At 39.8% G+C, this 22,281-nt stretch overlaps 1 protein-coding gene across 12 annotated transcripts in view; it reads right to left on the reverse strand.

Annotated features, from left to right (window-relative positions):
• Window positions 1-22,281, reverse strand: part of PRR14L (proline rich 14 like) — a 56,209-nt gene that overhangs the window by 6,073 nt on the left and 27,855 nt on the right. For 9 of the 12 annotated variants that reach the window (XM_077874421.1, XM_077874419.1, XM_077874417.1 and 6 more), the window contains 4 exons: window positions 12,860-18,050; window positions 8,699-8,770; window positions 7,847-8,018; window positions 7,177-7,283 (listed from right to left, as the gene is read on the reverse strand). In XM_077874421.1, coding sequence (XP_077730547.1) covers window positions 7,177-7,283; window positions 7,847-8,018; window positions 8,699-8,770; window positions 12,860-18,050 — 5,542 coding nt within the window. Of the gene's footprint in view, window positions 1-5,364; window positions 5,845-7,176; window positions 7,284-7,846; window positions 8,019-8,698; window positions 8,771-12,859; window positions 18,051-19,206; window positions 19,328-22,281 lie in introns of those variants that run through there. The other 3 variants (XM_077874423.1, XM_077874427.1, XM_077874422.1) reach the window with 3 other exon arrangements.

A 22,281-nucleotide genomic window follows, 5' to 3' on the forward strand; every position in this document is an offset into this window, starting at 1 on the left:
TGAAGAACGCTGACTATATTTATTACTCCTTTAGGGTCATACATGGTAATAGTCTATAACTCCTTAGGTAGAATTCTTCTAAATTGAACCTTCATGCTCATGAATTACTTGGTAATCCTGAGGTACAATTTGCACAGGAAAAACAGATCATGCTTGTTTTTTTCCCTTTACTTACTGATTTCCAAAGTTAATTAATTGGTTCTCTAATCTCATCCAAATATGACCAATGCATTGTTTTAAAAGTGTCATTATAAACTATTGTATTTAAACATATTTCTTGTGCTTCAATCTACTGCCGTTATTATTCCTTTTGATGCTCTGTTTCATCTGTGGCCAGTGAGAGTTCCAAATTGGTTCCTGAGTCTAGTAGTCTTTGAGAGCTTTAGCACTTTCTGGTAAGACAAGATGTTCTATATTCAGCTTTTTTTTTTTTTTAAAGATTTTATTTATTTATTTATTTAAGAAAGAGATAGAACAGAGGGAAAGAAACTAAAATACGATGCCAGAGTTAACTGACATGCTCTGGGATGCCTAGGTGGCTCAGCGGTTGAATGTCTGCCTTCAGCCCAGGGCGTGATCCTAGAGTCCCAGGATTGAGTCCCACATGGCGCTCCCTGCATGGAGCCTGCTTCTCTCTCTGCCTATGTCTCTGCCTCTCTGTGTCTCTCATGAATAAATAAACAAAATCTTTAAAAAAAAAATTTTTTTTAAACTGACATGCTCTGCAGACTTTATCTGAATGAGACAGGCTTAAGAAATGAGACAGAAACTTTGTGGTGATTTGCTCTTTTATAATAGTTAATATAAAAGTTATGCTCTCTGAAAATAAGTTTCTACTGAGATAAGTGTGGTGACCTGGGATCCCTGGGTGGCGCAGTGGTTTAGCGCCTGCCTTTGGCCCAGGGCGTGATCCTGGAGACCTGGGATCGAATCCCACGTCGGGCTCCCAGTGCATGGAGCCTGCTTCTGTCTCTCCTTCTCTCTCTCTCTCTGTGTGACTATCATAAATAAATAAAAATTAAAAAAAAAAAAAAAGTGTGGTGACCTGAAGCTATTATCTTCCACGTAGTAGCAAAAATGAATAAACAACAAATAAATTGAATATACTCATAAACGAATAAATAAAGAGGTGAATTTTATGCTCTATGAACCAAGACTCCTCAAAGACTGATTAAAGGTTTACAGCAGGAAATGTACAAAATGAGTAGGGATACCAGGATGGCTAAGTTGGTTAAGCGTCTGATTCTTGATTTCTGCTCAGGTCATCATCTCAGGGTTGTGAACTCAAGCCCCACATTGGGCTCCATGCTCAGCAGAGTCTGCTTGTTCCTCTCCCTCTTTAATTTTCTCTTGTCAATTTGTAGAACCCTGGTGTGTTCGTGTGCATGCACATGTGTGTATGTATGTAAATCAGCCTTTTGAGATAGGAGTTTGTGGTTTCTTAAAATTTTACTGTTTTTCAGCTTTATTGGCATAAAACTGACAAAACTCTAAGATATTTAAGTGCACATCTTGAGGATCTGTTACACATATACACTGTGAAAGGACTCCTCCTGTCTGGTCAATTATAATTTTTTTAAGTATTTATTTCACATAAAGGATGAATGGTAGAAGGAGAGGGAGAGAATCTTAAAATCCCTGCTGAGCATGGAGCTGGACATGGGGCTCAATCTCAGGACCCCAAGATCATGACCTGACCCAAAATCAGGAGTCGGATGCTTAACCAACTGAGCCACCCAAGTACCCCCAAGTTGTGTTTTGACTTTGTTTATGGTGTCTTTCTTTTTTCTAGCAGAAGTACTAGATTTTTATGAAATATATTTTCAGACTTTCATCTTACGGCAATGGATTTTGTATTCTAGTTAGCCACTCCAGTTAGAAATTTCCTATGGGCAGGGGCATCTGGCTGGCTCAGTCAGTGAAGCATGCAACTCTTGATCTTAGAGTCGTGAGTTCAAGCTCCATGTTGAGGGCAGAGTTTACAAAAAAAAAAAAGTTCCTATGGTTTCCTCAACTATTTCTTTTTCTTTTTTTTTTTTTTTAAGATTTTATTTATTTATTCATCAGAGACAGAGAGAGAGAGAGAGAGAGAGAGAGAGAGGCAGAGGGAGAAGCAGGCTCCATGCAGGGAGCCCTACATGAGACTCAACTCCGAGTTTCCAGGATCACGCCCTGGGCTGAAGGTGGCGCTAAACCACTGAGCCAACTGGGCTGCCCTCCTCAACTATTTCTATGGTCTGATTTGTTTCCACCTAATTCTGATTTATTTGAAATTTCTTCTGGTAAAAGGCCTAAAATACAGATCCAACTTTCATTACTCTCATTTTTTGTTTTGTTAAAGATTTTATTTTTACATAATCTTTACATCTAACACAGGGCTTGAACTTACAACCCCCAAGTTCAGAGATCAAGAGTCACATGATCTATCCACTAAGCCAGCCAGGCGGCCCCCAATTTTCTCACTCTTAAAATGGTTACCCAGTTGCCCCAACAGCTCTTTACTGACTAGTCCATCTTTTTATCATTGATTGGAGGGGACACCTTTGTCACACACTAAATTTCCCTATGTATTTGTGTCTATTTCTGGCCTTTCTCTTTTACTTTACCAATTTGTATGTTTATGCTCTGGTACTACACTTTTCTATTTATTGAGACTTTACAATATACTGTAGTATCTCTTAGGATTAGTACCTCTCTTATTTCACTCCTTTTCTGAATTTTTCCCCCATCATTGGTGCAGGTTTGTTGGGATGTTAAGGAGAGGGCTAAGCCTAGCTATGTGGACAGAGCATGCAGTCCCTCAGTGCTCTGGCAACCCTAGCCTGGTGATCATGTCACATGTTTCCTGACATACATGGCACTCCAGGCCATCTTTGTATCCCAGCTTCCTAAGGACTGTTTCCTGTGGCCCTCCTGAAAGAAATACCACATGCTCCAGGCCTTACATCCACAGTAGCACCCCCACTCCCTTGCCTGCCTATCTCAGCTCGTCTGCACCAAAGTGGTTGCTATTTCCTGCTTGCCTAGCTCTAGCCTTTGCAACCCAGCCATCCAATGGGTTGCAATCATACCCTTTCCAACAAAGTCTAAATGCCAACCTAGGGAAGTGGCCGCCCTTCCAAGTTTGTCCTTCCTTGAGTATTTTCCCTCAGTCTTAGGGTACCCTTCAAAATTCTCTATACATCATGTTACTCTCTTATTATAATTTAACATTTTATATTAAAGTTCCCCTACTTAAAATACTGTGTAGTTTGTCTCCTGATTGTATCAACAGACACATGAACCCCCAAGACCTAAATAAGGTTGCTATTAAATACCCTAGACCAGGGCAGCCCGGGTGGCTCAGCGGTTTAGCGCTGCCTTCAGCCCAGGGCCTGATCCTGGAGACCCAGGATCGAGTCCCACGTCGGGCTCCCTGCACAGAGCCTGCTTCTCCCTCTGCCTATGTCTCTGCCTCTCTCTGTGTCTGTCATGAATAAATAAATAAAATCTTAAAAAAAAAATAAAGGGCAGCCCCGGTGGCATAGCGGTTTAGCGCAGCCTGCAGCCCAGGGCGTGATCCTGGAGACCGGGGATCGAGTCCCACATCAGGCTCCCTGCATGGGGCCTGCTTCTCCCTCTGCCTGTGTCTCTGCCTCTCTCTCTCTCTCTCTCTCTCTCTCTCGCTCTGTGTCTCTCATGAATAAATAAAAAATAAAATCTAAAAAAAACAAAAAAATAAAAAATAAAAATAAAATAAAAAAATAAATACCCTAGACCAGTGGTATTCACATTAGTGTACCAGAAGACATGCCACAGAGTACAAGAACACCCAGTTTTAGCAGAATCAATCTCCCAATCTTTAATTTCCTAAGTCATATGTTTGAGAAGCATCCTTAAATGTTCATGCAGATTTCTCCATTCCCACAAATTCTTGCAAAGCAGCACTTATCCATCCTGAATGCCACTTCAGTATATGAATCACATCACTGATCTTGCTGAGCCCTCTTCGGTAATTAATGAAATCACAGTAAACTTGTATTGGACTGGTCTTTCCCCATTACATACAGTTCCATTAAGAGAGGAGTGGCTTTAGAAATAGGGTACTTTGGCTGGTGTCCGAATATTCAGATTTCAGATATGCTGCAGAGTGGGTTTGTCAGGATGACTGTCTCATTTATTTCCTGATTGTAATCAAACAATGCTTCCTTAAGAAGGAGGTCCTACCTATGAAAGAGAGCTTTGAATACCAACATAGTATCTTCATGTATTTAACTGTACCCAATATTTCTTCCAAACTATTCTCAATTTTCATTGATAGTCTGTTATCACTTAGAAAGTTCCACTCAAAAGTCAATTCTTTTTTAAAAAATAGAACTGAGGGGCACCTGGGTGGCTTAGTGGTTGAGCGTCTGCCTCCAGCTTAGGGCATGATCCTGGGGTCCTGGGATGGAGTCCCACATCGGGCTCCCTGTGAGAAGCTTGCTTCTCCCTCTGCCTATGTCTCTGCCTCTCTCCCTGTGTCTCTCATGAATAAATAAATAAAATCTTAAAAAAAAAATAGAATTGAAATGTTTACTAGAACTATCAAACATTTGAAGATAAAGTGTGCAAAACCCACAGACAACAATTTTAAGTAATTTCCTCCAGTTAGGGAATAAACTTTTATTTATTTATTTTTAAAGATTTATTTATTTATTCATGAGAGACAGAGAGAGAGCGAGGCACAGATCCAGGCAGAGAGAATAAGCAGGTTCCATGCAGGGAGCCTCACATGGGACTGGATCCCAGGTCTCCAGGATCACACCCTAGGCCGAAGGCGGTGTTAAACCGCTGAGCCACCTGGGCTGCCCAGGAATAAACTTTTAACAAATCACATAAAGAAATACTTAATCCAATTATTTAATCCTCATCTTACTTTGGTTTATAAAATGTTATAACTTCTCCTGTTAACAGCAAAAATTACATGATATTGCCATGCAAATTGGTTTCATAATACATCTGTATCTACATTAAACATTGAAGCAATTCTAAGATTTACATACATTACTAGATTTATTGGATTTTTTGCATGACTCTTAATTGTTCCCAAAAGTCCAATAACATTGTTTCATTCCTGTATGCATACACATTTACTGAAGTATTATCATGATTTCTACCATACTTCTCCCTTCCTAGTTTATTATTCTAGCTACACATTACATTGGTTTATTACAAATCCAATAATGAGAAACAGCATTACCATGTTGTTTTAATAAAGCAGTATTAAAATAAATTAATATTTGTTACATATGATTTTATTTTTTAATAAAGGAGGTTTTACTTATTTATTTTTAAGATTTTATTTATTTATTTATTCATGAGAGACAAGAGAAAGAGAGAGAGGCAGAGACCCAGGCAGAGGGAGAAGCAGGCTCCATGCAGGGAGCCTGACGTGGGACTCGATCCCGGGACTCCAGGATCAAACCCTGGGCTGAAGGCAGCACCAAACCGCTGAGCCACCCGGGCTGCCCAGATCAGCATACAAATTATTGGGCATCTGACACTTACTGGTCAGATCTTGTTGGTATGTTGCTCATACAATGAGATACTCACTGCTTCAATGCCTGGTAACAGAACTTATGTAAGTCAACACTTTTCTTTTCTTTTCTTTTTTTTTTTTCAAGATTTTATTTATTTATCCATATAGACACAGAGAGAGAGAGAGAGAGAGAGGCAGAGGCACAGGCAGAGGGAGAAGCAGGCTCTATGCAGGGAGCCCGACGTGGGACTCGATCCAGGGTCCCCAGGATCAAACCCCGGGCTGCAGGCGGGGCTAAACCGCTGCGCCACAGGGGCTCCCAGTCAACACTTTTCAATCCTTTGCTTTAAAAAAAAATTAGGTGACAATCATTAAGTATAATTTGATATAACAGACCACTCTGTGCTTTTTTTGGCATATTACTTGAAAAAAGTTCAAATGATTGAATGTCATTACTATATTAAAACTCTCTCTACTCCCAAGTACTTACTTATATTAAAAACGTTTTTTAGAACTTTTATCTACATATATATGCAAGATAGAATACATTTAATTCTGAATCCTATTTCATTCTAGCAATAAGTACCATTCAACCTAGGATATCTGAAGTATTTAAAAATTTCTCTTGTAAAGACATACGGTAGGATGATCAATAAAAGAATTTATATTTTTATACCTTAGTATAAAAATATACTAAGACAAAAATTATGTGGGAAAATGGAATGTCAATTATGATCATAGTAATAGGTAATTAAGGCTCTTGTGTTGTGTGAAGCAATGTAATACACATTTTTTTCCTCAACTGGATTGTACAGCAATCTTAAGTGTTGGGAATTCTTACTACACTTTACAGACATGCTCTTGAGGCTCAAAAATGTTCAATAACTTACCCTGGGTCTACTTTAGGGTCTACTATTAGGCTTCTATTTGCCAATGAGAAATGAAGGAATGAAATCCACCACAAGAAAACATAACTCTGGAGATCTGGATACTTTTTTATAAAATGTTTCTATTTTTATAGGGCGTCTGTGTAATATATAGTACACCAAATACATAATTTGGTAACTTGATTTTTCTTTCCACTTCCCTTTATAAGGTTAGTAATTATCTAACCTTATAAAAAATAAATGTTTAGAAACCAAGTTTTTAAAGGCCATGATATAGACCATAGCACGGATTGGGCATTTTCCTTAAAAGAAAAAAAAAAAAAAAAGCTTCTTCCCCTCATGACATTTATGTCCCTTGTCAATTCTGCACGCAGAATGCTGTAAGCATGGGCTATGGGGTTGGGTAAAACCTGTGTGAGAGAGAAACCACCTGAGATGACCAATGCCATGGCCTACCATGGGTGTCTTAACCACTGGGCCTCAGCAACCTCATCTAAACCTAAGGCTGACAATGGTGCTGACCTCCCAGCACCATTGGGAGACGAAAAGACTATGTACGCAAAGGGACAGCACAATATCTGGCATAGTAAGTTTGATTAAAGTGATTGAGAATGCATCACAATATCCTTGGCATGTAAATCTCTGGTCACATTACCAATTAATTCTTTTGGATAAATTCCTAGAACTATAATAAATAGCTCAGAATATATGACCATTTAAAAGGTCATTATATTCTACCAAATGATTTTCCAAAAAAGCGACCCTATGTGTATTTGAGAAGGAGCTCACCTTTTGGGTCGAGGAAGGCCCATGGGGGTAAGGTTAGGGTCTGGCTTAGGAATGGTTTTCCGGATACGAATCTGTGAGACTTTCTTTGGCCTCTTCTCTGGCTCAGCCTATTTTTAAGGGTTAAGAAGAAAGATGGTAAAGTTATAAGACATTTTAAATACATAAAGTTCCTTGTCTTAACATGCTAAGATTGTGCTTTCTCAGCTTATAGATGACTCTAATGTGTAGTTTATGACAAAGTTCTACATATTCCTGCTGACAGCAACCATTCCCTTTCTATTATTAGAAGAGAATCGTACATTCAACTCAGATAGTGAGATTAGTAATATGAAAGCTGTCTCTGTTGGAGACAGAGATTGCAAAATTGAAAAATACCATTGTTCACTCATCTTTGAATGCATGAAGCAGATCTTTGGTCCAACTCTCTAAATAATATTAAATGCTATCATCATGAAAAAAGGATCTAGAAAACAATGTAGATTATGAGACCCAGAGTAGTTTTCAGTGGCCAAGTAGAAAAACTCCTGCCTTGGCAATCTCCAGCACTCAACTAAAGCTAAGATGATAAGCAAAGACACTCAGGGGCCTGTGTGCACCCATCATGTGATCTGTGGTCCTCAATGGACACTTCTAGTGCTGCCCCAACTCTATACCAGCACTTTACATTTACCTTCTTCTGTTCTGGAGGGCTGCTCTGTGGATGGGGGCATGCTGCTGCCACACTATCCAGCTCATCAAATTCAGGAACCTGGAACTCGGAGGCTGAAAGCAGGAGCTTGCTGACAGCTGAATCTGTTACCAAGCAAGACTTTGGTACCAAGGCAGGGAATGGAGGCTCTAGTCTAGCACCATGGAAAGAAAAACAGAGAAAGAAAATATGATACAGGTTTCACTTTCTACCTTGGCACATCCAACTTCTTAATATTAGACTAAGGTTGAAGATCTTCCCTTTTCCTAGCAATGACATTTCAAGTCAATCTGTTCTCTGGTTACTTCTGGACACAGCCTGTGTCTATATACGAAAATTACAAGGATGTGGTCAATGCATTTCTCATTGGTGTAGAGCAATTTTATAAAGAAAAATGTAAAAAGGTACAGACTTTTGGAGGGAAAAGGCATTTAGTAAAATGAACAAATGGACTGCTCAGATGAGATCAATCCCATTAAGGCAATGAAGCTGGCTCTATGAGCAAGAAATAGCTTGAGAGGGAACCGGTGGTACAATGAGCTGGCTAGTGATTTTGATTTTTTTTCAATAAATGATATTGATTACACATCCTTAGTTGCTACTTAGAATAAAACACATCTGAATCTTGGATCAGGTTTAGAAGGAGAACAAAGTGTCATAATCATGCTGTCCTTGACCCATGCCATCCGATAGCATGCCCGCTCAGGTGCTGTGTTTGCTTGTACATTCACTCTTTTTCCACGCATGCGCGCGCGCGCACACACACACACACACACACACACACACACACACACACTGCAAGCCCTTATGTTCCAGGTGCTGCTGGAGACTTACCTCATCTGATTGCCACTGGTGTTGTAAGTAGCTTCCAGGCCTGGAAGAGGCACATATGGTAACATGGTGTGGCTGAAGGGAAGCAAAAGTACGAAAGTAATAGGTTAGGGCAATGGACAATGGGAAAGTTTTGATGCCACTGCAGGTACTCAAAGGTTTTAATACCATTGATGGCACATGATATTCGATTAGACCTTAGAAAGACAAGAAATGTCAGTCACTCAGAAAGAAGAACTTCGCCTCACACAATCACAGAATTACATTTATGTGCCCATCACTGGAATGGAGAGAGGCTGATGGGAAGCTTATTTTCTAATATGTAGAGAAAGTAGAGAAATAAAGAGAGGGTAGTAAAAGAAAGGAGGAGAACAGGGCAGCATGGGTTGCTCAGCGGTTTAGCGCCGCCTTCAGCCCAGCGCCTGATCCTGAAAACCCGGGATCGAGTCCCATGTCAGGCTCCCTGCATAGAGCCTGCTTCTCACTCTGCCTGTGTCTCTGCCTCTCTCTCTCTCTCTCTCTGTGTGTATCTCATGAATAAATAAATAAAATCTTAAAAAAAAAAAAGAGGGGAACAAGAATGATTTTGAGTCTTATATCTTCTAATCAGGTTGCTGAATATAAAAAAAACTTACATATAAAAAATCTTGCATTATTCATTTCTATGTTAATGCCATTAAAATAATATCTAATTTCCATACCCTTAGAGAAGACTATGAAGAAACCTTATTTCCTTTACAGCCAAGTTCCACATAAAACATGGTTATGGGGGCATCTGGGTGGCTCAGCATGTTGAGCGTCTGCCTTGGCTCAGGTTGTGATCCCAGGGTCCTGGGAACAAGCCCCACATCGAGCCCCACATCAAGCTCCCTGCTCAGCAGGGATCCTACTTCTCCTTCTTCCTCTCCAGCTCCCCCTGCTTGTGCTATCTCACACTCTATCAAATAAATAAATAAATAAATAAAAATAAATAAATAAATAAATAAATAAATAAATAAAAACATGGTTATATAGGAAAAAAACCATTATCAGGGTTAGCACCTTTATAATAAGCTTTTATTTTTATAGATGATGGAATGGTATTCATCACTTATAGATACATCAATATGATAGTGGAGAGCTTTTTGTGCCTCTCAAAGTAAAACCCTATCAGTTTCTACTGAATTTGGAATACAGTACAGGCTTAATTAGTGAGGCATATATACAAGAACCATAATACAATCCATCTCCTCTTATAAGTAGATTTGCTCAATGTCTAGAAAACATAGGTAATTCAGATTTTTAGAATGCTTAGCACTAACTCAGGATTCCCTGATGGGAACTCAAAGGAAAGAGGCAGGGTATATATTCCTGAAAAGGATTTGACCAAATCAGAAATCAAGGAGACCCTGATTAGCTGAACACTAATCTGATCTGGGTTAGAAAAACCCATGTGCCTCAGGCTCATCATCTATAAAAACAGCAAAAAAGAGGCCCATTCAACCTATATTAGAGACTGCTGAAGGTTCAAATAAGAAAACCCTTTGGGAGTGTCTGCTTGCCTCAGTCAGAAGTACAGGCAACTCTTGATCTTGGGGTCATGAGTTCAAGCCCTACATTAAGTGTGGATTAAATAAAATAAAAAAAAATAAAACTTAAAAAAAATCCTTGGAAACAATAAATTAACATTTGTTAAGTCCTGCTTTCTTGGGCTACCCAATTTATCATGCTTAATATTTCTAAGTATGTTTAGAAAAAGATCAAACTTCTAAACTCAAAGCCAAGGTGTATGATGTTAAGGCACTTCTAGAGCTAACGAGAAGGAAATATTCCTCAAAGTGCCCCGCCTCTGACATTCCACTTGAATTAAAATAAATAAAATAAAATGTTGGACATAGGAAGGAAAGGAGAGAAAAAATATTCTACTCTAGGAAACAGCAGTTAGGAGAGAAAAGTTCTGGATGGAGAAAAAAGGCCAAAAAGCCACACATCTTCAGAGGGTAAAGAATGAGCCTATATTCTAACCTCAGGCATGAATACAGGGTAGAGAAGGTAACACGATTTAAAGTGTCTGCATGTCAGACACTGAGCAAAGTGTGATTATGAGATTATAGAGGCATACTGACAAATTAGACAAAACAAAAGCAGTATACGACCATTCAAAACAATTTCACTAATTGCAGTGTATTTTTTGTAGCTGCATTGTAAGAATATCTATTACCTAACTATAGGACAAGTACTTATAAGGCATTCATCTTTCAATTTCAATCAGCCACATTCAGGTTCTGGGGTGTTTTTCTGAAACCTTTTTTATTTAGTTTTCTGCTAAGATGCTCAGGGAACTTTGTAGTATGCACAAGAGTTTTAGTGACACAGAATGATTCTGGATAAGAGATTGTACAGTTACACAAAGAACAAGGTCTCTCTCAGGCTATTTGTAATTTTAAGGCTTTGCTGGTGTTGAATTTTTAAACTGTAGCAATGATGAGGGCCAATTAAAGTTTTTTAGTTTCTGCTTTTTTGTTTATCAAATTCTTTTTCCTTTTATTTCTAATAAGGAGGTAAAATGAAAGGTGCCTAGGTGGCTCAGTCAGTTAAGTGGTCCATTCTCTATCTTGGCTCAGGTCATGACCTTAGGGTTGTGGAATCCAGCCCCATGTGGGTACCGTGCTCAGTGGGGAGTCTGCTTGAGATTCTCTTTCCAACTCCCCTTGCCTCTCCTCCTGTTCTCTCTAATAAATAAGTCTTTTTTTTTTTTTAAAGATTTTATTTTTTTATTCATGAGAGATAGAGACAGAGAGAGAGAGAGAGAGAGAGAGAGGCAGAGACACAGGCAGAGAGAGAGAAGCAGACTCCATGCAGGGAGCCCAATATGGAACTCGATCCTGGGACTCCAGGATCATGCCCTGGGCCAAAAGCAGGAGCTAAACCACTGAGCCACCCAGGCGTCCCAATAATGAAGTCTTAAAAAAAAAAAAAAAAAAGGTAAAATGATATTGGTGAAATTATTTTTATGTTTTAAAAGATTTTATCTATCTATCTATCTATCTATCTGAGACAGAGAGAGAGAGAGAGAGACAGAGAGAGAGGCAGAGACACAGGCAGAGGGAGAAGCAGGCTCCATGCAGAAGCCCAATGTGGGACTTGATCCCAGGACTCCAGGATCACACCCTGGGCTGAAGGCAGGTGCTAAACCACTGAGTCACCCAGGATCCCGGTAAAATTATTATTTTTTAAAGATTTGATTTATTTATTCATGAGAGATACACACACACACACACAGAGGCAGAGACACAGGCAGAGGGAGAAGCAGGCCAGGCTCCATGCAGGGAGCCTGACGTGGAACTCGATCCTGGGTCTCCAGGAGCAAGCCCTGGGCTGAAGGTGGCGCTAAACCACTGAGCCACCTGGGCTGCCCTCGGTGAAATTATTTTTAACTATTCTAAGTGGTCAAACCACTCTTCTCCAGTTCACTTAAAATTCTAGCAACTGTACAACTATAGTATGTAAATGTCAATTTTTAAAAGATTTTTATTTATTCATGAGACATACAGAGAGACATTCAGAGACATACAGAGGCTCTCCTACAGGGAGCCTGATGCTGGACTCAATCCCAGGACTCCAGGATCATGACCTGAGCCGAAGGCAGATGCTCAACCACTGAGCCACCCAGGCGCCCCTAAATGTCAATCTTTGAAGCCTCTCTGCTCCAGAGAGAAATCCAGAGGTTCATGAAGTAGATTTGGTGATACCTACATAATTGTTTATTTACTTAAGTATTTAAGTATCTTTTATACATCAAACACCAAATTAGATGCTGACTGTGTAATATTTTGTCAATAAGATATAGTTACAAGCCATTGTTTGTCACTATAAGTCTTTAACATGTAATGGTGTTTGTTTTTTACAAGGCGGGGACAAGGGTAGAAAAGAGATTCGAAAGATTTGACAGTTTGCAGAAGAATGACACGGATACAACAAAAAAATGGTAAAAATACAGAGGTAGATTCTGCAGGAAAATTAAAGAGGTCTACACTTAAGACTTATGGCTATATTTTCTCAGCAGAGATTTAAGGTAAACAGAAAACGCAGACACAAAATCTCTAAAGAGCCTTGCATTCCAGTCCTCAACTCTCCCCAGAGGTTGAAGCAAACATGGGACATTTGAAAAGAAGATGGATTTACCTGCTTATGGTGCTTAGAGCTGGCTGCCGCTTGCTGTGAGCGGAATGAAGAGTAGAGATTTCGAAGGGGCAGGCAGAAGGCCCATGCTGGCTCCAAATGGATAGCACTCGGCCCACCGAGTAGGGAAGAGAACAGAAGACCTTGTCTGCTATGGAGGCTGGAGATCTTAACCCTTTTAAGCCCTGTGTAAACTGGGTCATGAAGAACCTCTGCATGGTAGGCATGTGACTGGAGAAGTTCCGTTTTTTTGTCCAGATTCGGTAACATCCAGGAGAACAAAGTGCTAGAAGTGTGTGAAGGCCAAGGACAGAGCAGCCTGCTCTGGTCTGAACTATGGCAGTGCCTCCATAGTCCTGAAGAGGACCTGAAGGCTGTGAAGGAGCCTGGGCACCTGCCTGACCACGGAGGCCAGTGTCTTCCCTGAATGTGGCCATCCCAGGGCAACCGTGAGACAAGAAGAAAGAAAAGGTCCACTTGGGAGGCTGAGACAGGCACCTGGGGGCCTCTCCTAAGGCGAGCCTGGCTGGAGCACAGTGCTCAGGAAAAGTCCTCGGAGACTCGGTCATGCACTCAGATCCCGATTTCATGTGAAAAGATACCGGGAAAATTTCAGAACCAAACAGCAGTGACGGCACCTTGTTGCTCAAATCTATGAAGCTCATTTTGATGGCTTCAAGCGAATAAAGTGTCAAGGGCTTACTGTTAAGCCTCTTGTCCCATCCACTAGCTGCCAAATATGGATTCAGCTGCATTAGATTGTATGAAAATCCATCCAGAAGTCTTTTGTATCTGTGCTGCTTATAGCTTTTAGTCACTGGAAGAAGTTCAGAGGAACACCGCCGATATCTTAGTTTCTGGGTCTTTGTGGCTGGGACCAGTTTGGAGGCAAGAATGGACAGCTTGTTGAGTAAGGCTGATTCTTTGGTAGGCTTCCTAACATTCAGGCTCCTCAAGGGATGGCACGGAGACGCCTTCTGCTTTGGTATGTGGCTCAATAAGCTTCTGGTTGGTACTGTTTCGGGTTCCAACTGTGCGGGTGCAGGCACAGCACGTGAACTGAGAAACCTGTGTGCTTTTGTGGGGATGGTTTCAGAGGAACTCTTTAAAATGGCCGAACTCCTGATTTTACTTATTTTTTTCCCCAGGTTGACTTGCTCCTGACAGGAAACTTTCTTACATGTTCGATGGGGCTGCTTCTTTAAGGGAAGCACTCTCTTCTGATGTGAAATGTTTCCAAAGGCACCATGTATTTCATCACACCCAGCACAGTTGGGGTCTTGTGCTTTCTGAGGGGCACCATGAAGGTAAGGACCTGTGCACGACTCCATGTCCTTTTTAAATGGACGACACAAGCTTCCCTCCTCTGGATCTTCCAACTTCTGAAACTGTGCAGTAGTACCACCCTTGGCCAGCTTTGCTAGGGGGATTTCCTTCATCATGGTAGACTCACTTTTGCAATGCTTAGCTTGGTTCTTCTCTTGCAACTCATCTGACAACATATTAGATGAGGTGCATTGTTTTGGTGTCTTGTGTGCTTCTTTTTGATGTATATGTTCTTCATTCTGCAACATGTAGTCCAAAGCCCCCTGCCTTTGCTGCTCTGCAACATCACCAAGCATCCTCTGGGATTTCAAGTGGGTCTGAGAAATCTCTCTTCCTTTGTTACCATGACCACCAGCTTCTCTGGTAATCATCTCCTCAGACTCTTCCATGACAGTTAAATGACCCGGGGGTCCCCTCTGATGTTCTTCAGTTTTTTCGCCTTTCAACTTAGTTTCTGTTTCCACTGTCAGAGGCAAATTTTGCACACCGATGTCTATTCTGACTTCTTCATTAGAATTACTCCCATCCCCTGGTGCTCCTTCCTTCGTCTCAAGCAGGACTGTGCGGTGCTCTATGCTTTCACAAAGCATTTCTTCTGGTTTAAAAATATTTTCCAGGTCAGTTTCCTCACTATTAACATTCCTTTCTGAATTTTTGTGAGAAGACAGATACAAAGGCATTATCTCAGTGGTTTGCAGGCTCCCTGTGGAAATAGGGTTCTCATCTGGGCATTGAGAAGGCAGTAACTGTTTCAAGGAAATTCCAAAGGTATTTTCCTCCTTGTCAAACTCAGAATTTATTTCTGGTCTTGATCCTTCAATCGTTCCTTGTGTTTCTCTACGGGATGCTTCTTTAAGTTGCTTTTTATGATGAATATAATCTAAGGATACATTTACTCTATCCAATGTTCTTAAATTTAGTTCATGATCTGCAATAGACTCTATGTCATGCGCACAAGAGTCTGGACACACTTCCATTTCACAATCTTTTAATGACCTGTATACTTTCTCTTCACATGATTTTTTAATTTCCAGAGGCTCCCCTTTAGAGGAAGCAGCATCTGGAAAATCTGAGTCCTGGCCAATCATTCTGATAAATGCAGCATTTAGTTCTCCTCTTTGAGATTGAGTACTCACTGAGGTTTCCTGTAATGTCAGTCTGTCTTGCCTTGTACCACTGTCAAGAATACTAGATGCTCTTAAGTCCAACACACCTTCTGGAGACATATTACTACAATTTGTGTAGATGATGTCTACCATGCCATCTGTGGATGCCTCACAACCAGAAGTACATTCAGAGTCTCCTTTCAAATAGCCTTTCTTTGAACTACCACTGGACAATGGGTTGTTCCTGTCTGAACCAACTAGCAGTTCATTTTGGTTGTGGCTTATCTCTCTGTTAAGTTCTGTGACAGTCTCTCTTTTGTCACCACCTAGTATCTCCTTAGCTGGTTTATCTTCACTTCTGCATTCATCTGGTCTGTTTTGGTTAACCTGGCAGTCAAGGACTTCATCTGCTTTCTGATCAAGAGTTTCAAATGCTTGGCTCAAGTTTTTGAAACTGGGAAACATAATACTAGGAGACTGGTCCAACAATTTTTCAGGGCTTGGAATGTTTGCAAATAAGTTTAGTTCTGGTGTGGCACAGTCAGAGACATTATACTTGCAAAACACAGTCTCTTTAGGTACGTCCTGTTCCTTTCCTTCTAGCCTTTCCTCACTGAGCTGGGTGTGATTGGTGGTGGGAATGGTCTTGTCAGAAGCTTCACCATTTAACACGTCTGCTGCCATTTCGTTTCTCATCTTATTTTCTGGGAGGATGCCTCTAGTTTCTCCCCTAGCAAGTTCACTGTCCTCCAATGTGTAACTCACTTTATGGGTGCTACTTTCTGTGGAGTCTTCTCTTCCTTGGGAATGGCGATTGCTGTGCTGAAATGCATCTTCACACGTAGTCATCAAAGAGTTCTCAACGTTTGGGATGATTCTGCTGGACTCAAAAGTAGCACAAGCAGAACACATGCTCTTTTCTTGTGCATTTTTACTTACATAATGACAGCTAGAGAGAACCTGAGATTGAGCACTTTGACATTCCATAGCAGAGACCTCTTGAAGCAAGCCTGCTGCTTCTTTCTTACTTGAGAGAAGTCTGGAATGTAGATCTACTATTCCAGAATCAGCCATTTCTTTCTTTGTTTCTAGGCTTCCTGTTTTGATGTTTAAGGTAGGGTTGCTTGAAGAGGCACCACAGGTTTTGTCACCTGATGGAGAGATGTCTTTCATTTTTGTCTTCATGGAAATGGTTTGGGTATCAGCAATGACATCTACTCCATCCTCTAATGGAGGGTGATGGCTCTGTTGGGAATCCTCGCTTGTTGCTAAAGGCATCTCTTTATTAGCTGGCAACTTCAAGTGGTCTTGAGAATTAAGGGGCACTTGATTTAAAACACATTCACTTTCTATTTTGTTTACAACCAGTTCATTGGTGCAAGGAAGTTCATTCATCTCATAGGCAATGTTCCGTTCACCTAAATGTGAACTATCATCCTGGGCAGTCTGTATAGCTTGTTCTAACTCAGGTTTATAATCAAATTCTAGGGATGGTGGTAACTGAGCAACATCTTTCTTGGGTTTTGATACCTCATTCATAAGACTTATCTGGTCCTCATGCATTAAACTCACAAGGGATTTTCTTTCAGTCAGAAATTCATTGTGTAAAACTTCATTTAACTGGGTGTCATCTTCTAGATTTCTCTTGGAGCAGAATGAATTAGAGTCTTTTCTATAAATCTTTTCAGTTACCATATTGGGCTCTATAGTGGTTGTCTGTTCTGGCTCTTCAATCTGCATTGAGGAGGAAAAACTGCTCTCTTCAGTGTGTCTGCCTGAATGGCTCATACCAGTAGAAGTTTCTCTATGGTCCTCATGGTTTGTCAAACCACCCTGAATGTCTAACGTGTTTTTCAGATCATTTTTTTTAAACATTACTTCTGTGGCTTCAGTGAACAATTGGGGCACTGAAGAACTAGAGCTGTCTGTATGGATACTGCCTTGAATGCAACAGTTACTATGGATATTCTCTTTGGAGGAGGCAACAGTCTCTTTTTCACCAGAACGATGACCACCAGCATCCTCTCTTGGTTGCCTGGCATTACCAAGAAAGAGTTCTCCTCTTTCACTCCTGCGGTTCAAAAACTGCTCATTTTCTTTTCTAGTAGCTATGTTCTTGCTTTGATCATCCCCATCAAAACAGGAATTGTCTGTCTTCTCAGCAGATCCCTTCAGCAAGCCATCACCTTCAAAACCACATGTTTCTAAGGATGGTGTTCTGGATTCTGGACCAGACAAACTTGATGAGAAATAGGAAATGTCAGAGTTTTCTTCTAAGGGTTCTATAACAATTACATTTCTTGTGGCTTTGGGACTGCCATGGGCAGAAATGTGTTTTTCATTATGGTGGCTGTGAATCTGTTGGTGATTGTCATCTGCTTCACAGACAAGGTTTAACTTACACACCTCTTCCTTCCCATTGTCCACTTTGGAAATGGCACTGCTCCCTGGTAACAATGACAACCAAGAAGGACAAGTTTTTAATTCTTCACATTCTTTTTCTTTAGAAGTTGCTTCTGTTATTCCAGGGTCCACAAAGGTTAAAGGCTCTAGGGAAACTAATGTGCTGGTTTCTGAAACCTCACCACTGGTCATGATTTTGTCTATCTCTGGGTATTCGCTGAACCCAGATGAGAGATCTTTACTCACATTGCCATTCTTGTGTCCTTCATTATAATCCGTCTTAGTCCCATTGACCTTCATACCTTGTACTTCTTCAGTAGATTTTAGCAGAGTTCCAGTTGTAAGTTGTACATTTTCTTCTGCCCAAAAGAAATAAATCCAAATTAGTACACAATCATAAAAAAAAATCATGTGCTACACTTTAATGAATTTAATCATGTGACGAACAGCAACAAAAAAGAGCCAACTCAAAAAGCGAATTGCAACTTAAAAGTAAGTGCACTGTACCATTGGTTTTGTTCTTTTATACAAAACATGATACCTCTGAACTAAAGTGTAATTGGTACAAACAGCTAATTTTGAACAACTGCCTTTCTTTAAGTGTTACCTACTTAAATGTACTTACTTAACTGGACAATTGAATATGGAGATATACATGTAATCCAGAGTCTTAAGAAGCTTCCATTGTAAAACATTAATAAAACAGACCCACAATACAACCCTTATAAGTTAGTCATAAATAAGTTATCTCTTTAAAAAGAACAATTTTACACAAAACCTATATAAAAGAGATAAATGTGTACGGTGAATATTAGTTTTGAAACAAATTACTTGTAGTAACTACTTCCCTAAAAGACCAGCCATAAGCTAATAATTATGAAGCTGAGTGACAGATATATGTAGGTTTAGTACATTTTCTACTTTTTAATAAATTTAAATTTTCTACTATGAAACATTAAAAAACAAAAAATCTTTTTAAGCAGAATGTAAATGCAATTCATAAAGAAGTTTTACTGTACAGTGTCTCTTGAAATCCTAGGTAAAAGATGAAGTATAAAGAAGCTCCCTAAACTTGTTAATCTACAGAAAGTATTTTTATCCTTGCTCTTTTTGGAAAACACCAAGCTATATATATGCATATGTGTATATGTATATTTGGATGCCTACACACGTAACAAAATACCTGCACTAAACAGATAAAGCTAAATGTAAACCAACCTAAAGATCTAATTCTCACTAGAATATAAATTCCATGAGGGTAAGGATCATGATTGTCTTGATCTTTCTCCTTCCCTACTGCCCAGCATAAAACCCAGTACAAAATAGCACTCAACCAATGCTATCAATAGTGTTTTCTTAGAGCTTCTCTACCCATGTCTCAACTGGTACTAAGAGCAGCAATTCTGAGAGAAAAGAATGGCAACGCTGAAGGCAGGTGGGCTCTGTGATAGCACTTACCTCTCTGAGTAAGTTTCAGTTTCCGCCTTTGAAAAAGAGGGTATGAAGTACACTTACCTCAGTGCTACTTTGAGGATTAAATTAAATAATATATGTAAGACACCACCTGGTACAGTGCCTGCCATTTAAAGAAAAAGTGCTTTTCCTTTGCTCTGCTTTCTTTCTTATCTTACTGGACCTGAGAACAGTTAAAATGATAAACTTAAAAACTATGCTAGGATAGGACACAGTGTTTAAAAATATCTAGAGTCAACAAATACTAGATGGATCAATGTGTACTGGATTCCACAAGCTTGCACAGATTTCAATTATTGACATAAGGCAGCCTTGAAATCCTAATGCCCCACAAAAAGTACATATCTTTTTGAAATTAGCTTACTTTCCACATCATAGCAGACAATTCTATCTCATTCACAAATTTCTAAGCGCATTTAACCCAAATGGTTTAGTGAATCTTTTCACTGTACGTTATGGCATTCATTAAGCCATTCCTGTAAATTCTGGCCCTTTCCATTCTATTGCAGCACCATCCTAGTTGAATCCTCCATTTTATCTGCTCGGAAAACTTCAAAATTCTTCACCCATCCCCAAACTGTTGACTGTGCAAGTTATTCTACCCCAGAGTCTTTACCTGCTGGAAGAACACCGGTTTCTCAACTTAGCTGAGAATCTTAGGGAGGAGGCAGGGGAACAGTCATTTATCTCCTAGGTGGTGCAATGCCAAAGGCTGGGTGGGAAACAGGTTGTGTACACTGACTTTAAAATCTCAAAGAATTTTAAAGGAAAGTTTGAGGCAATAACATTTATTAGAAAGCATTCTAAAGGCTATGGAACACTGACCCAGTCCTCTTCTGTAATATGGGGACAAAGATGATACCCACTTTGCAGAACTTATAAAGACGAGTTAATACATGTAGAGCTCTTAGAAGTGCCAGAGTCCACATTTGGTTGGGGTTAGCCACTCCCTTGGGTTCCTACTCCCTTGCACAAATATCTCTAGTAAAACCCCTGTGATAGTGTTTTCTCAGTTATTTGTTTAATATATCACCTCTGTGAGACTGGAGCACTGACCTTGGCACATAGCAGGTACATAAGAGATACTGTCTGAATGAAGAATGAGAAAGTTAGGGAAGTTGTTCAAAGTATTAGGTTTACTCCATCTAGCAACTCCACTTCTGGGTATATATCTAAAGGAAATGAAATCACTATTCTGAAAAGATATCTGCACTGTCATGTTCACTGTAGCATTATTTACAGAGGGTGAGACATGGAAACAACCCTAAATATCCACTAATGAATGAATGGATAAAGAAAATGTGGTATATAAAAAAAAAAAAAAGTATTTAGGTATCCTAGAGGGTGGAACATATAACATACTCTGTGAAGTACAGGCCCATTTTCAGAAGTACAGGCATTTCATGACTTCAGCTGAAGGCCGTAGATTTGTTGTTTTATAATAACTGTTTAAAGAGTGCTTATATTTGCAGAAACTGACAAACTAATCCTAAAACTCAAATGAAGATGCAAGAGACATGTAACAGCCAAAATGATCTTGAAAAAGAACAAAGATGGTAGATTTACACTTTCTGATTTCAAAAACAAAGTTGCAGTAATATAGGCAGTGTGGCACTGGCAAAGGATAGATTTAATAAAGAGCAAGGGAATTAGAACTGAGAATCCATAAAGAAACTCTGACATTTATAGTTAGTCAACCGATTTTTGACAAAGGAACCAAGAAGAACAGCTTTTCAACTATTGGTACTGGGACAACTGGATATCCACATGTAAATAAATATATTTGGACTCTGTCTCACATCACACACACAAAATATTAAAAGCAGATCAGATAACTGAATGTAAGAGCTGAAACTATAAAACTCTTAGAAGAAAACACAAGAGTAAATCTTCATGATTTTGGTAATGATTTCTTAGCTAAGATATTGAAACACAGTGATAAAAAGAGTAAAAAGAAGACTGGTAAGTTGCATTTCATCAAAACTAAAATCTTGGGGAGCCTTGAATGGCTCAGTTGGTTAAGTATTTGACTCTTGATTTCGGCTCAGGTCATGATCTCAAGGTCTTGAGATGGAGCCCCATGTTGGGCATGAAGGCTGCTTAGGATTCTGTCTGCCACTCTCCCTCTGCTCCACCCCCCCTACAAGACAACCCTACAAGCTATTGTCACCTCCTTAGCTTCCCTGACCACTGAACATTTGGCTTTCCAAATTATAAATGAATTAACAATGAAAAAGGATTCAACTCCTTAACTGGAGCTCATATATTGCTGGTAGGAATCCCAAAGGGTACAACCACTCTAGAAAACTTATAAACACATTTTCCAAATGATCCAGCAGTGTCATGCCTAGGTATTTGCCCAGGTGAAATCATAATTCATGTTCACGTTAAAACTTGTACACAAGTGTTCAATGCAGCTTTATTCATAATTGCCAAAACTGGAAACTCCAATTTCCCTCAAATGGGAAATAAACAAGCTATGATACAACTAGACAACAGAATATTCTTCAGCAATAAGAAGCAATGAAGTACTGATACACACAGCTGTATGGATGAATCTTAAATTCTATGCTAAAGAAGCATAGACTCAAAGGCTTCTCCTCTATGATTACATTTATAGGACATTTTGGAAAAAGTAAACTATAGGGACAGAAAAAAGATTGGTGGCTGCTAATAGCTGAGGCTGTCAAGAGGGATGCACCATAAAAGAAGCCTGTAAGAAATCACTGGAGTGATGGAAATGTTCTGTATCTTGACTGTGGTGAAGTTACACAACTGTGTTTGCTGAAACTCACACAGCTGTACAGACACAAAAAGCGTAAATTTTATTTTATTATTTTATTTTTTAAGAGATTTTATTTATTTATTCATGAGAGACACAGAGTGAGAGAGGCGGAGACACAGGCAGAGGGAGAAGCAGGCTCCATGCAGGGAGCTTGACATGGGATTTGATCCTGGATCTCCAGGATCATGCCCTGGGCTGAAGGCGGTGCTAAACCGCTGGGCCACCTGGGCTGCCCCAAAAGCGTGAATTTTAGTGTAGTTAAGTTATACCTTAATTTAAGAGAAGTAAAAAAAAAAAAAAATTCAGTTCCCAAAATGTCTACACTTCTTTCA

This window comes from Canis aureus, chromosome 27, assembly GCF_053574225.1.
Source record: "Canis aureus isolate CA01 chromosome 27, VMU_Caureus_v.1.0, whole genome shotgun sequence".
Lineage (NCBI taxonomy): Eukaryota > Metazoa > Chordata > Mammalia > Carnivora > Canidae > Canis > Canis aureus.